At 36.0% G+C, this 11,663-nt stretch overlaps 1 protein-coding gene across 5 annotated transcripts in view; it reads left to right on the top strand.

Moving 5' to 3' along the window:
- Window positions 1-11,663, top strand: part of EFCAB13 (EF-hand calcium binding domain 13) — a 181,261-nt gene that overhangs the window by 76,572 nt on the left and 93,026 nt on the right. For all 5 annotated transcript variants that reach the window (XM_037745972.1, XM_037745973.1, XM_037745971.1 and 2 more), the window contains 2 exons: window positions 6,566-6,709; window positions 10,035-10,106. In XM_037745972.1, coding sequence (XP_037601900.1) covers window positions 6,566-6,709; window positions 10,035-10,106 — 216 coding nt within the window. The remainder of the gene's footprint in view (window positions 1-6,565; window positions 6,710-10,034; window positions 10,107-11,663) is intronic.

The following is an 11,663-nucleotide window of genomic DNA, read 5'->3' as shown; positions in this document are numbered from 1 at the left end:
CCTCGGCCTCCCAAAGTGCTGGGATTACAGGCTTGAGCCACCGCGCCCGGCCCCATTCAGTGATTTTTAGTATATTCAGAAAGTTGTACAACCATCACCACTTTCTAATTCTAAAACATTTTTATGACCCCAAAAGAAATTATGTACCTGTTAGCAGTTATTCTCCATTCCCACCTCTCTCCAACTACTGACAACCACTAATCTACTTTCTGTATGAATTTGCTTGTTTTGAACATTTTATATAAATGTAATCATATTGTATTTTTTTGAGTCTAATTTTTTTTACATAGCATATGCTTTCTTTCTTTTTTTTCAACTTTTATTTTAGATTCAGTGGGTACATGTGCAGGTTTGTTACCTGGGTATATTATATGATGCTGAGATTTGGGATATGAATGATCCCATCACCCAGGTACTGAGAATAGTATGCAATAGTTAGTTTTACAACCCTTTCCCCTCCTACCTCTCCCCTCCTCTAGTAGTCCCAAGTTTCAATTGTTGCCATCTTTGTGTTCATGAGTACCCCACGTTCAGCTCATGCTTGTTAAGTAAGAACATGCAGTATTTGATTTTCTGTTTCTGTGTTAATGCACTTAGGATAATGGCCTCCAGCTACATCCATGCTGATAGCATATATTTTCAAAATTCGTTTATATTATATTGTGAATTAGTACAATTGACTGTTGAACAATGTGGGGGTTAGGGGCACCTTCTAGATAATATGTAGGTGGATTTAAAAGATTGCTTAATGAAAATGAAAGAAAGTCCACATTTTCAAAAGTTCAAGGGTAAGTGGATACTTTTGCTTCAAGAGAGTGGCTGGAAAATGAGTGACTGCACAGTCAAAATTTTATGTATAATTTCAGACTCCCTCGAAACTTAATTACTAATAGTCTACTGTTGACTGGAAGCCTTATCAATAACATATATGATTGATTAATGCATATTTTTATGATATATATATATATTACTGTTTCTTACAATAATGCAAGCTAGAGAAAAGAAAATATTATTAATAAAATCATAAGGGAGATAGAATATGTTTACTCTTCATTAAGTGCAAGTGGATCATCATCCTCATCCTCATGATCTTCAAGTTGAGTAGGAAGAGGAGGAAGAGAAGTTGGTTTTGCTATCTCAGGAGTGGGAGAGACAGAAGAGGTGGAGGAGGTGGAAGAGGAGGCAGAAGAGGCAAGGACCCTTGGTTTAACTTTATGGAAATACATCATACTTTCTGTCTGACATTTTTGGCTTTTCATTTCTCTAAAAATGTTCTCTATGATACCAATCTTTTGCTTTAGTTTCAATGTCCATATCATAGAAGGGTTCATGTCATAAAAAAAGTCGAAGCAGCTTGAATAACTGGAACCGTTTTACCAGATTGTCTAATGTCAATTTGTTTCCTGACATTGCTTCTTATATGTCTTCTTCCTTATCATCTGGCACTGTTTGGAAGCACTCACCTCTATCAAGCCACCTTCAGTTAATTCCTCTGGTGTTGTGTATATGAACTCTTGAATTTCTCCCAATAGCCATATCTTGAAACCTTTCATCCTTCATCTTTTTTTTTCTCACCATATCCATAATCTCTTTTATGATCTCCTTGTTTAGCTCTGTTATAAATACTGTGAAGTCATATACAACATCTGGACACAGCTTTCTCCATTGGGAGTTTATTGTTTGGGGCTTGATGTGGCATCCTACTGAAGCCTTTCATGTTGTTCTCTCTGTCAGGGTTCTCTTCCACAATGTTGATAATTATTTCCATACATGTGTAATGAGCCTTTAAAGGTTCTTTTGACCCCCTAATGTAGAATCTGATGTCATGTTTGGGGGTAAAGATACCACTTCAACCCTTTTGGTGTTGAATTCATAGGGTTTCGGGTGACTAGAGGCATTGTCCAATATCAAAAGAACTCTAAAAGGCAGTCTTTTCCTTGCTTCAGGGGCAAAGCGTTGATGAAACCAATCCAGAAAAGGCATTTTGGTTGTCCAAAACTTCTTGTTACCCAATCAAAAGATGGGAGCAGGTGTTTATCTTTTCTTTTCAAGGCTTGAGGGTTAGTAGCTTTATAGATAAGGACAGTCCTGATTTTAAACCTAACTACATTTGCACAAAACATTAGAGCTAGCCCACCCTTCTTAAATCCTGGTACTTGTTTCTTCTCCTTACTAATAAATGTCCCTTGTGACATTATTTTCCAGAATAGAGCACTTTTGTCTGCATTAAAAATGTGTTCTGGGATATATTCTTTCTCCTCAATGATTTTCTTAATGGAGCCTGGAAACTCGTCCATTGCCTCTTGGTCAGAAGAAGTTGCTGCTTCTGTTATCTTGAGATTTTAAAAGCCAAATATCTTTCTAAAATTATCAAGCCATCCTTTGCTGGCATTAAATTCTCCAGCTTTAGAGCCTTCACCTTTCTTTTGCTTTAAGTTGTCATATAATAAGTTTACTTTTTCTTGAGTCATATTAGAGTCTATGCTTGTGTCTTTCTTTTTTTATTAATATTTTCTTTTTTAAATTATACTTTAAGTTCTGGGGTACATGTGCAGATCATGCAGCTTTGTTACATAGGTATACACATGCCATGATGGTTGTTTGCTGCATCCATTGCCCTGTCATCTACATTAGGTGTTTCTCCTAATGCTTTCTTTCTCCAATCCACCTACCCCGTGCTATTTTTCCCCTAGTCCCCCACCCCCCCAGGCCTTGGTGTGTGATGTTTCCCTCCCTGTGTCCATGTGTTCTCCTTGTTCAACACCCACTTATGAGTGAGAACATGCAGTGTTTAGTTTTCTGTTCTTGTAACAGTTTGCTAAGAATGATGGTTTCCAGTTTCATTCGTGTCCCTGCAAAGGACACAAACTCATCCTTTTTTATGGCTGCATAGTGTTCCACAGTGTATATGCCACATTTTCTTTATCCAGTCTATCATTGATGGTCATTTGGTTTGGTTTCAAGTCCTTGCTGTTGTGAACAGTGCCACAATAAGCATATGTGTGCGTGTGTCTTTATAACAGAATGATTTAGAATCCTTTGGGTATATACCCAGTAATGGGATTGCTGGGTCAAATGGTATTTCTATTTCTAGATCCTTGAGGAATCGCCACACTGCCTTTCACAATGGTTGAATTAATTTACACTCCCACCAACAGTGTAAAAGTGTTCTTATTTCTCTACATCCTCTCCAGCATCTGTTGTCTCCTGATTTTTTAATAAGCATCATTCTAACTGGCACGAGTGTGAGGTGGTATCTCAATGTGGTTTTGATTTGCATTTCTGTAATGACCGGTGATGATGAGCTTTTTTTCATATGTTTGTTGGCTGCATAAATGTCTTCTTTTGAAAAGTGTCTGTTCATGTCCTTTGTCCACTTTTTGATGGGGTTATTTTTTTCTTGTAAATTTAAGTTCCTTGTAGATTCTGGATATTAGCCCTTTGTCAGATGGGTAGATTGCAAAACCTTTTTCCCATTCTGTTGGTTGTTGGTTCACTCTAATCATAGTTTCTTTTGCTGTGCAGAAGCTCTTTAGTTTAATTAGATCCCACTTGTCTATTTTGGCTTTTGTTGCCATTGCTTTTGGTGTTTTAGTCATGAAGTTCTTGTCTATGCCTATGCCCTGAAAGGTACTGCCTAGGCTTTCTTCTAGAGTTTTTATGGTGTCATGCCTCATGTTTAAATCTTTAATCCATCTAGAGTTAATTTTTGTATAAGGTGTAAGGAAGGGATTTTTCTCAGCTTTCTGCATATGACTAGCCAGTTTTCCCAACTTTTCTTTTTTTAAGAAATTCAGTGATGTAAATTGAATTTTGTGCCTTAAATATTTCACATTTTAAAAAGTTGTATAGGTTTAGTATCATAAGAGCTTAATGGATAAATAGCCTTATTATATGATGTGTGTGACTATGGCAATTACTGGCCCTGGAAAATTAGATATGTTTTCTTATTCTCAGTTTTCTTTTCCTCAAAATAGGGATAATAATGTCTATATCATATGACAGTTGTAAGAATTAAATAAGAGCATTTCCCTCTAGTACCTACTGATTAAAAATTTACAAAGTCAGAGATATAAATTGTAAATATATCACAGTTTTTATTCAATCAGTAGATTTCCTTTTCTAAAATTCAGTGCTGTAAATTGAATTTTATGTCTTCTATATATTACATTTTAAAAAATTGAGTAGGTTCAGAATTAGGAGAACACGGTTGGAAAATAACTGTTTTATGGCATAGGTTACCATGGTAATTACTGTCTGGGTGGTACTGGAAAAATTATTCAAGTTTTCTTATTATCCTTTTCTTTTTTAGAATATCAATGGAATCTGAAACACATTTTGTTTTTATATCCAGGCATTGGAATCCTTTACATTAACATGGCATAGTTGGGTCCATTTTGTGTGCTAGTTTCTTTAGAATCAGATCTTCATAGTGTTAATTTTTTTTTTTTTAAAGAAGAGAACCTTAATGCTGAAAAGGATATAAGGCTAATAATGCTTTTATAGAAGTTGTAAGAATTGAGACCATGCCTCTGTATTAGGTAGATTAAAAAGTTGCAGACTCACGTGTGTGAAAACGTAATTATGTCACAGTTTTTGGTTAAATCAGTGTTTAGGGTTTAATTAATAGTATTATGACTATCCAAATTAGCTCATTGATGAGTCAGTAGTCATCCCATTACCTCCATGCCTCTTTCCATGTGCCATCTGTCCCCTCCCCTTTCTCCTGGAGTTAACAATTATCTTTTTTAAAAACGCTTATATTTTCCTATAAACCTATTACTTTTTCCAATATGTTTCAGACAAAATATTTTGTACTGTACTTGTAACTTTTCTGAGAGTTTGACATTGTTTAGAAATAAAAAAATGTTTAAAAGCTTTTTAGAAAAAAGGGTTGCAAATTGGTGGTGTGTGTATATGAAAAACAACATTATAGTCATATTTTAGGTACCTGGATATTTTTCTCCTACTGACTGGTTGTATGATGTTGCATAGGTAATTTCACTTCTTGGACTTTAAACATTTCTGACAAAATCATATTTGAAATGTTAGTCAAACATTGACTATGATTTTTGAAATCATAATAAGTTTGAATATTAACATTTTCAAAATACTCAAACAGTTTTATGTACTTTAGATGCTCTGATTTGGTTTGTTTCTCCCCTACACCTGGTAAACAGCTGTCATCCCTCTCTTTAGTAGTATTCTATGGCTCACGTGTTTCCTGAATTCCTGTCGTGATTTACTCCCTTATTTTACTGAAGCACATTTTCTTTTTTTTTTTTTTTTTTTTTGGGATGGAGTTTCGTTCTTGTTACCCAGGCTGGAGTGCAATGGCGCGATCTCGGCTCACCGCAACCTCCGCCTCCTGGGTTCAGGCAATTCTCCTGCCTCAGCCTCCTGAGTAGCTGGGATTACAGGCACACGCCACCATGCCCAGCTAATTTTTTGTATTTTTAGTAGAGACGAGGTTTCACCATGTTGACCAGGATGGTCTCGATCTTTTGACCTCGTGATCCACCCGCCTCGGCCTCCCAAAGTGCTGAGATTACAGGCTTGAGCCACCGCGCCCGGCCTTGAAGCACATTTTCTATTAGGTTCCAAAATAAAACACCATGAGGATATAATTTTTGAGTCTTTGAATGCTTTCCAATATCTATATTTTACCTTATCTTCTTTGATTATTTGGCCAGGTATTAAATGTTAAATTTCTAATATATTTCTTATCATGCAATAGTTGCCTTATAAATGGAAGATAGTATTATTGTTGCAACAGATTGGAGCAGGGTTTGTCCTCTTATATCCAGCCAGCTATAATTTCTATTTCACCTATAAATTATTTTATTTATACAATATTCTCAACTGGGGCCAGTTTGACTAAAAACTGGAGGAAGAAGCTACTCATGTCAACAAAGGGCTGAAGTAATTATTTTTCACAATATTAATATCCAGTTAGTTTCTTATAACAAAATTATGCTTATACATTATTCATTAGTTTAATCATTTCGAGGTAACATAACTTTAAGTTAAATAATGAAAGACTGTTTTGATTTAAAGTTTACTTGTGTTGTTTCACAATGATTTCAGGGCCACATATGAAGTAATATGTGGCTTTAGGGATAAAGGTTGACTACCTATATGTTTCTACTTGAAGAGCACAGTGGTTAAAATGATGGGCTTTGGAACTATAGGGTCTGTACTTAAATTCTGTCCTTGCCACTCACTACCAATGTATTATTTAGTAAATAACTTAACCTTGCTAACCTCAGTGTTTTCATCTGAAAAACGGGGAGGATAATGCCTTTCTTGGGATTATTACAGTATAAGGACATTTGCAGTTTGAAAAGGTATAATTGTTGAGAACAGTGCCTAGCACTTAGTAAGTGCCCTGTGACTGTTATCTATTATAATAAACTCTGGTTTTTAAAGCTATACAAATAGTTCCATGTAAAATTATAGAATCAGATCTTCATATTTTATGCAACCTGAGGCTACTAAGTGATAACTAATAACATATACTCTATTTCTACTGTTGAAACATTTGCTTTTGCTCTCTTTTTTGCAGCTACACAGATACTCTTAGCTACTGCCCAAATTCTCCAGAATGATCTAATTGATGTCTCTGACCTCAAGACGTTATTAATGGACAACGACCTTCATACAGCTAATGCTGTACTTACTGTAATGTTAAGACATGTGCCTGAACATGGTTAGTAGTTTCAATGCATCTATCTTATAAAAACCATCCTCTACCAGGGGAAGGTCTATGGGTAGGACATGCAGGGCTAGAGGGTTACCTGTGGAAGCTGCAGTGGGATGTCTGCGAGACACTGGGGCTGCCCCTACAGGTGTGCCAACCCTGAGCTTCATGGGGGCCAAACAAATGGGGAAGTCAGAGCTCATCTTATCCCTGTGTGAGTCTAATGATGGTACTTAGGAGGTGAGATTATTTTGTGAAGTGACTGGCACAGGCAGTGGTCAATCAGAATGCCTTCTATGTAGTAAAACAGGATCCTGGAGGCCTTTTTGGCTTTTGGAAGCTAAATTATGGTGATATTCAGGGTTACTGGTGGGTGTTGCACATGGTGGCTCAGGAAAGCAGATATTTATAAATATAAAAAATAATTTTAGTATTTTAATGACTGTTACAGCTGAATATTATCCATGATACATTCTTACAATGAGTTGGGGTGTATTCTTTTTTCCTATTTTTTTAGAAGAGACTATTTTCTTCCTTGAATGTTTAGTAGAATTCATAGGTGAAGCCATGTGGGTCAAGAGTGTTTTTTGTGAAAGGCTTTGAATTATTGATTTAATGTCTTTAGGATTAAAGATATTAGGATTATTGGTCTGTTCAGGGTATTTAATTCTTCCTGATTTAAGCTAGGAGGGTTGTATTTTTTCAGGAACTTATCAATCTTTTCTAGGTTTTCTGATTTCCATGTGCAAGGGTGTTCATAGTAGCATTGAATGATCTTTTGTATTTCAGTGCTGTCAGTTGTAATATCTCCTGTTTCATTTCTTAGTGAGGTTATTTGGACTTTCTTCTTTTTTTGGTTGATCTTGCTAGTGGTCTCTCAATTTTATTTATCTTTTCAAAGAAGCAGCTTTTTGTTTCATTTATCTTTTGTATTTTTTTTGTTTTGTTTTGTTTCAATTTCATTTAGTTCTGGTCTGATCTTGGTTATTTCCTTCTGCTGGGTTTAGGTTTGGTTTGTTCTTGTTTCTCTAGTTCCTTGAGGTGTGACCTCAGAGGTCAATTTGTGCTCTTTCAGTCTTTTTGATGTAGGCATTTAAGGCTATGACCTTTCCTCTTAGTACTGCCTTTGCTGTATCCCAGATATTTTGATAGGTTGTGTCATTATGGTTGTTCAGTTCGATGATTTTTTAAAGTTCCATCTTGATTTTGTTTTTGACACAATGCTCATTCAGGAGCAGCTTATTTAAATTTTCGTTTATTTGCATGGTTTTGAAGGTCACTTTTGGAGTTGATTTCGTTTTACTCCATTGTGGCCTGAGGAGTGCTTGATATAATTTGAATTTTCTTAAATCTATTGAGGCTCATTTTGTGGCCTATCATATGGCCTGCCTTGGAGAAAGTTCCATGTGCTGTGAATAGAATATGTCTTCGGTTGTTGGATGAAATGTTCTGTATACTTTTGTTAAGTCCATTGTTTCTTTGCTGACTTTCTGTCTTGATGACCTGTCTAGTGCTGTCAGTGTAGTATTGAAGTCCCCCACTATTACTGTGTTGCTCTCTACCTCATTTCTTAGGTCTATTAGTAGTTGTTTTATAAATTTGGGTGCTCCAGTGTTAGGTGCACATATGTTTAGAATTGTGATATTTTCCTGTTGGACAAGGCCTTTTACCATTATATAGTGTCCCTCTTTGTCTCTTTTAACTGCTGTTACTTTAAAGTTTGTTTTGTCTGATGTAAGAATAGTTACCTCTGCTCACTTTTGGTGTCCATTTGCTTGAAACTCCTTTTTTCCACCCCTTTAAATTAAGTTTATGTGAGTCTGTGTGCTGGGTGAGTCCTCTGAAGGCAGTGATTGGTTGGTGAGTTCTTAACCATTCTGTGGTTTACCCGCCTTGGCCTCCCAAAGTGCTGGAATTATAGGCGTGAGCCACTGTGCCTGGCCAGTAATGTTTTTCTGAAAAGCAATATGCCATAGGAATATAACTCTTGTTTATATCAATTAGCCTGTGGTAAAACTGATTTTATTAATGTCCTTTTGCTTAAAGTCAGGATTTTCAAGTACCTGTCAATGATGTTAAGTGAACATCATTGCATTAAGAAAAGGAATGGTGAACACTAAACTTATGATGAAAGTTGGGGAAGGATAATGTGCACTGGTGGCACATTCTCAGCTTACTGCAACCTCTATCTCCCAGGTTCAAGCAATTCTTCTGCCTCAGCCTCCTGAGTAGCTGGGATTACAGGCGCCTGCCACCACACCCAGCCAATTTTCATATTTTTAGTAGAGATGGGCTTTCACCATGTTGGCCAGGCTGGTTTGGAACTCTTGACCTTAAGTGATCTGCCTACTTCAGTCTCCCAAAGTCCTGGGATTACAGGCATGAGCCACCACGGTGTAGGCTGTGAAGCTGACTGTGCTGGTTCTAGATTTTTATTTCCTGACTTACATGCAAACGAAAGTGTTCAATATTCTGCCTCTTAGTTACACTGTAGGCATGGACTCTAAGTTATTTTACTTGCCATATTTGTTAATTTTTATGAATTTTTTGGAGACCATCTGGAGAGATTCAATTTAGGTGTCTACTGTCATACTAAAGCAGTGTTTCTAACCTTTTTTCCCCTCACTCCTCTAAGGAGGCTTTATAGACATTTTACTTCCTAATTATCCCCCACACCCTGTGAAAATTTAATACCAAAGATACACCATATATCTGTTTAAGTACTATAGCCACAAAATATTGTAGTATCTGTGATTTTTTTCCTCCTAAGAACCAGTTTTATCCCTTAAGAGCAGTATCACCCTCAATAAGAATGCATGTTCTGAAAGTATCTTGAATATTTTTTTCATTGTACTGCTGAATCCTATTTAGTAGTATTTTACTTATACTTTAACACATGTATGAGTAATATGGGTCTATAATTTCCCTCCCTCACCTCCTCAATGTTATATTTATTCTGTAGTTTTGTAGGCAATTAGGAGCTACTGAAGGGTTTTATTATAGGAATAATCAATTTTTTTTTTTAAGAGGAATACCTCCCTTGCCATACTGTGAAAAATAAATGGAGGATGAGACTGGTGGCAAAGGTTTTTAAAGATGCTATTGCAATAACATAGGTATTAGTTAATGCAGCAGTAAATTCAAGAAGTATTTGGAAATAGAATGAGCAGAAATTTGATAGTCATATGCATGCAAGACGTAAGGGAGAAGAAATAGCCTAGCCTTACTCCCAAGCTTCTAACCTTTGTTATAATTTGACTATTAGCTTTAGTTATATTAATTAATTCTGAAGCAGTAATTCTTTCATTTAATTAAATTATGATTTGCATTACAGAAAGTGGCAAGGTTACCATTCAAGAATTTATGACTAAATTCTCTGATATATTGACAATTCCTGAAGCTGCAGGTAAGTTTTATTTAATATGTACTTGCTGCCCAGATCTAGAAAGGCAAGCAGTGGTTTATAGGTTAAAAACAATACAGGTTTCAATAGTTAAAGCACAGGTAAGTAAGAAGTGATATAATATGAATATAAAACAACACAAGATTAGATTACATAACTTCTGTTTGAATTCTAAGGCAAATATTGCTCAGCTTAACCCAAACTCAAAATTTTTAGTAGTCTTACTTAGTAGTACTAGAAAATTACTAGATTGTATATTATTCTTTGAGGTTATTCAGTGTGCATATTTGACTTTTGAATTTATTAGAAAATAATTTTTAAAACTTTTGACAAATCCAGTGAAATTGACTTTATCACTATCTGTTATGTTCTCATGTATGTTCAGCAACTCTCTTGATCACATTTTTTAAACATTTATGCTTTTTGAGGTATAACATATATAGCAAAATTTACTCTTTTTAGGAATACAGTTCTTTGGATTCTTAAAAATAATGTCATGTAACCTTTCCTATACACAGCATATAGACTATATCACCCCACAGAAGTCTCTTGTGCCCTTTTGGTAATCCATTTCTTCCTCTACCCTCAACCCTGGCAACTACTGATTCATTCTTTGTCCCTGTAGTTTTGCCTTTTGTGGAATATCTTGTAAATGTAATGATTAAATATGAAGTGGTTTGAGTCTGGCTTCCTTAGAATAATATTTTTATATTCATCCATTTTTTGCACATTGTTTGGTTCCTTCTATATATGAGTAGAATTCCATTTTATGAAAGTACCACAATTTGTTTATCCATTTGCCATTGATAGACCATTGAGTTATTCTCAGTTTTTGGTGATTATGAATGAAGCTGCTATAAATAATTATGTACAGGTTTTTCTGTGGATGTATGTTTTCATTTCTCTTAGTTAAATACCTAGAACTAGGATTGCTGAGATATATGGCGAGTGTATGTTTAAATTGATCAAAAACTGCCAAACTGTTTTGCAGTGTCTTTCCAAAGTGCTTTCCCAACAGCAATGTATAGCAGTTCTAGTTGTGCTGCATCCTAGCCAACACTTGATAAAAATATCAGGAATTTTTAAAAAATTAGCCTTTCTAATAGTGTGTAGTGGTATTTCATTATGGTTTGCATTTTCCTTATGACTAATCATGTGTTTGAAAGTCTTTTATATATGCCTCCTCCCCCCCACACACACATATTTGCTGTCTCTACATCTTTGGTAAAGTATCCAACTTTTTGCCCATTAGAAATAATTAAGGGCTGGGCATGGTGGCTCACACCTGTAATCCTAGCACTTTGGGAGGCCGAGGTGGGCAGATGACCTGAGGTCAGGAATTCAAGACAAGCCTGGCCAACAAGGCAAAACCCTGTCTCTACTAAAAATACAAAAATTAGTCAGGTGTGGTGATGTGTACCTGGGACTGCCTGTGCAGTGCCAGATACTCGGGAGGCTGAGGCAAGGGAATCGCTTGAACCCAGGAGGTGGAGTTGCAGTGAGCTGAGTTTGTGCCACTGCACTCCAGCCTGGGTGACAGAGCAAGACTCTGTCAAAAAA

This window comes from Cebus imitator, unplaced genomic scaffold, assembly GCF_001604975.1.
Source record: "Cebus imitator isolate Cc_AM_T3 unplaced genomic scaffold, Cebus_imitator-1.0 Scaffold217, whole genome shotgun sequence".
Classification (NCBI taxonomy): Eukaryota; Metazoa; Chordata; class Mammalia; order Primates; family Cebidae; genus Cebus; species Cebus imitator.
The sequence above is the reverse complement of the archived record's forward strand: the minus strand, read 5'-3'. Positions and strand labels throughout refer to the sequence as shown.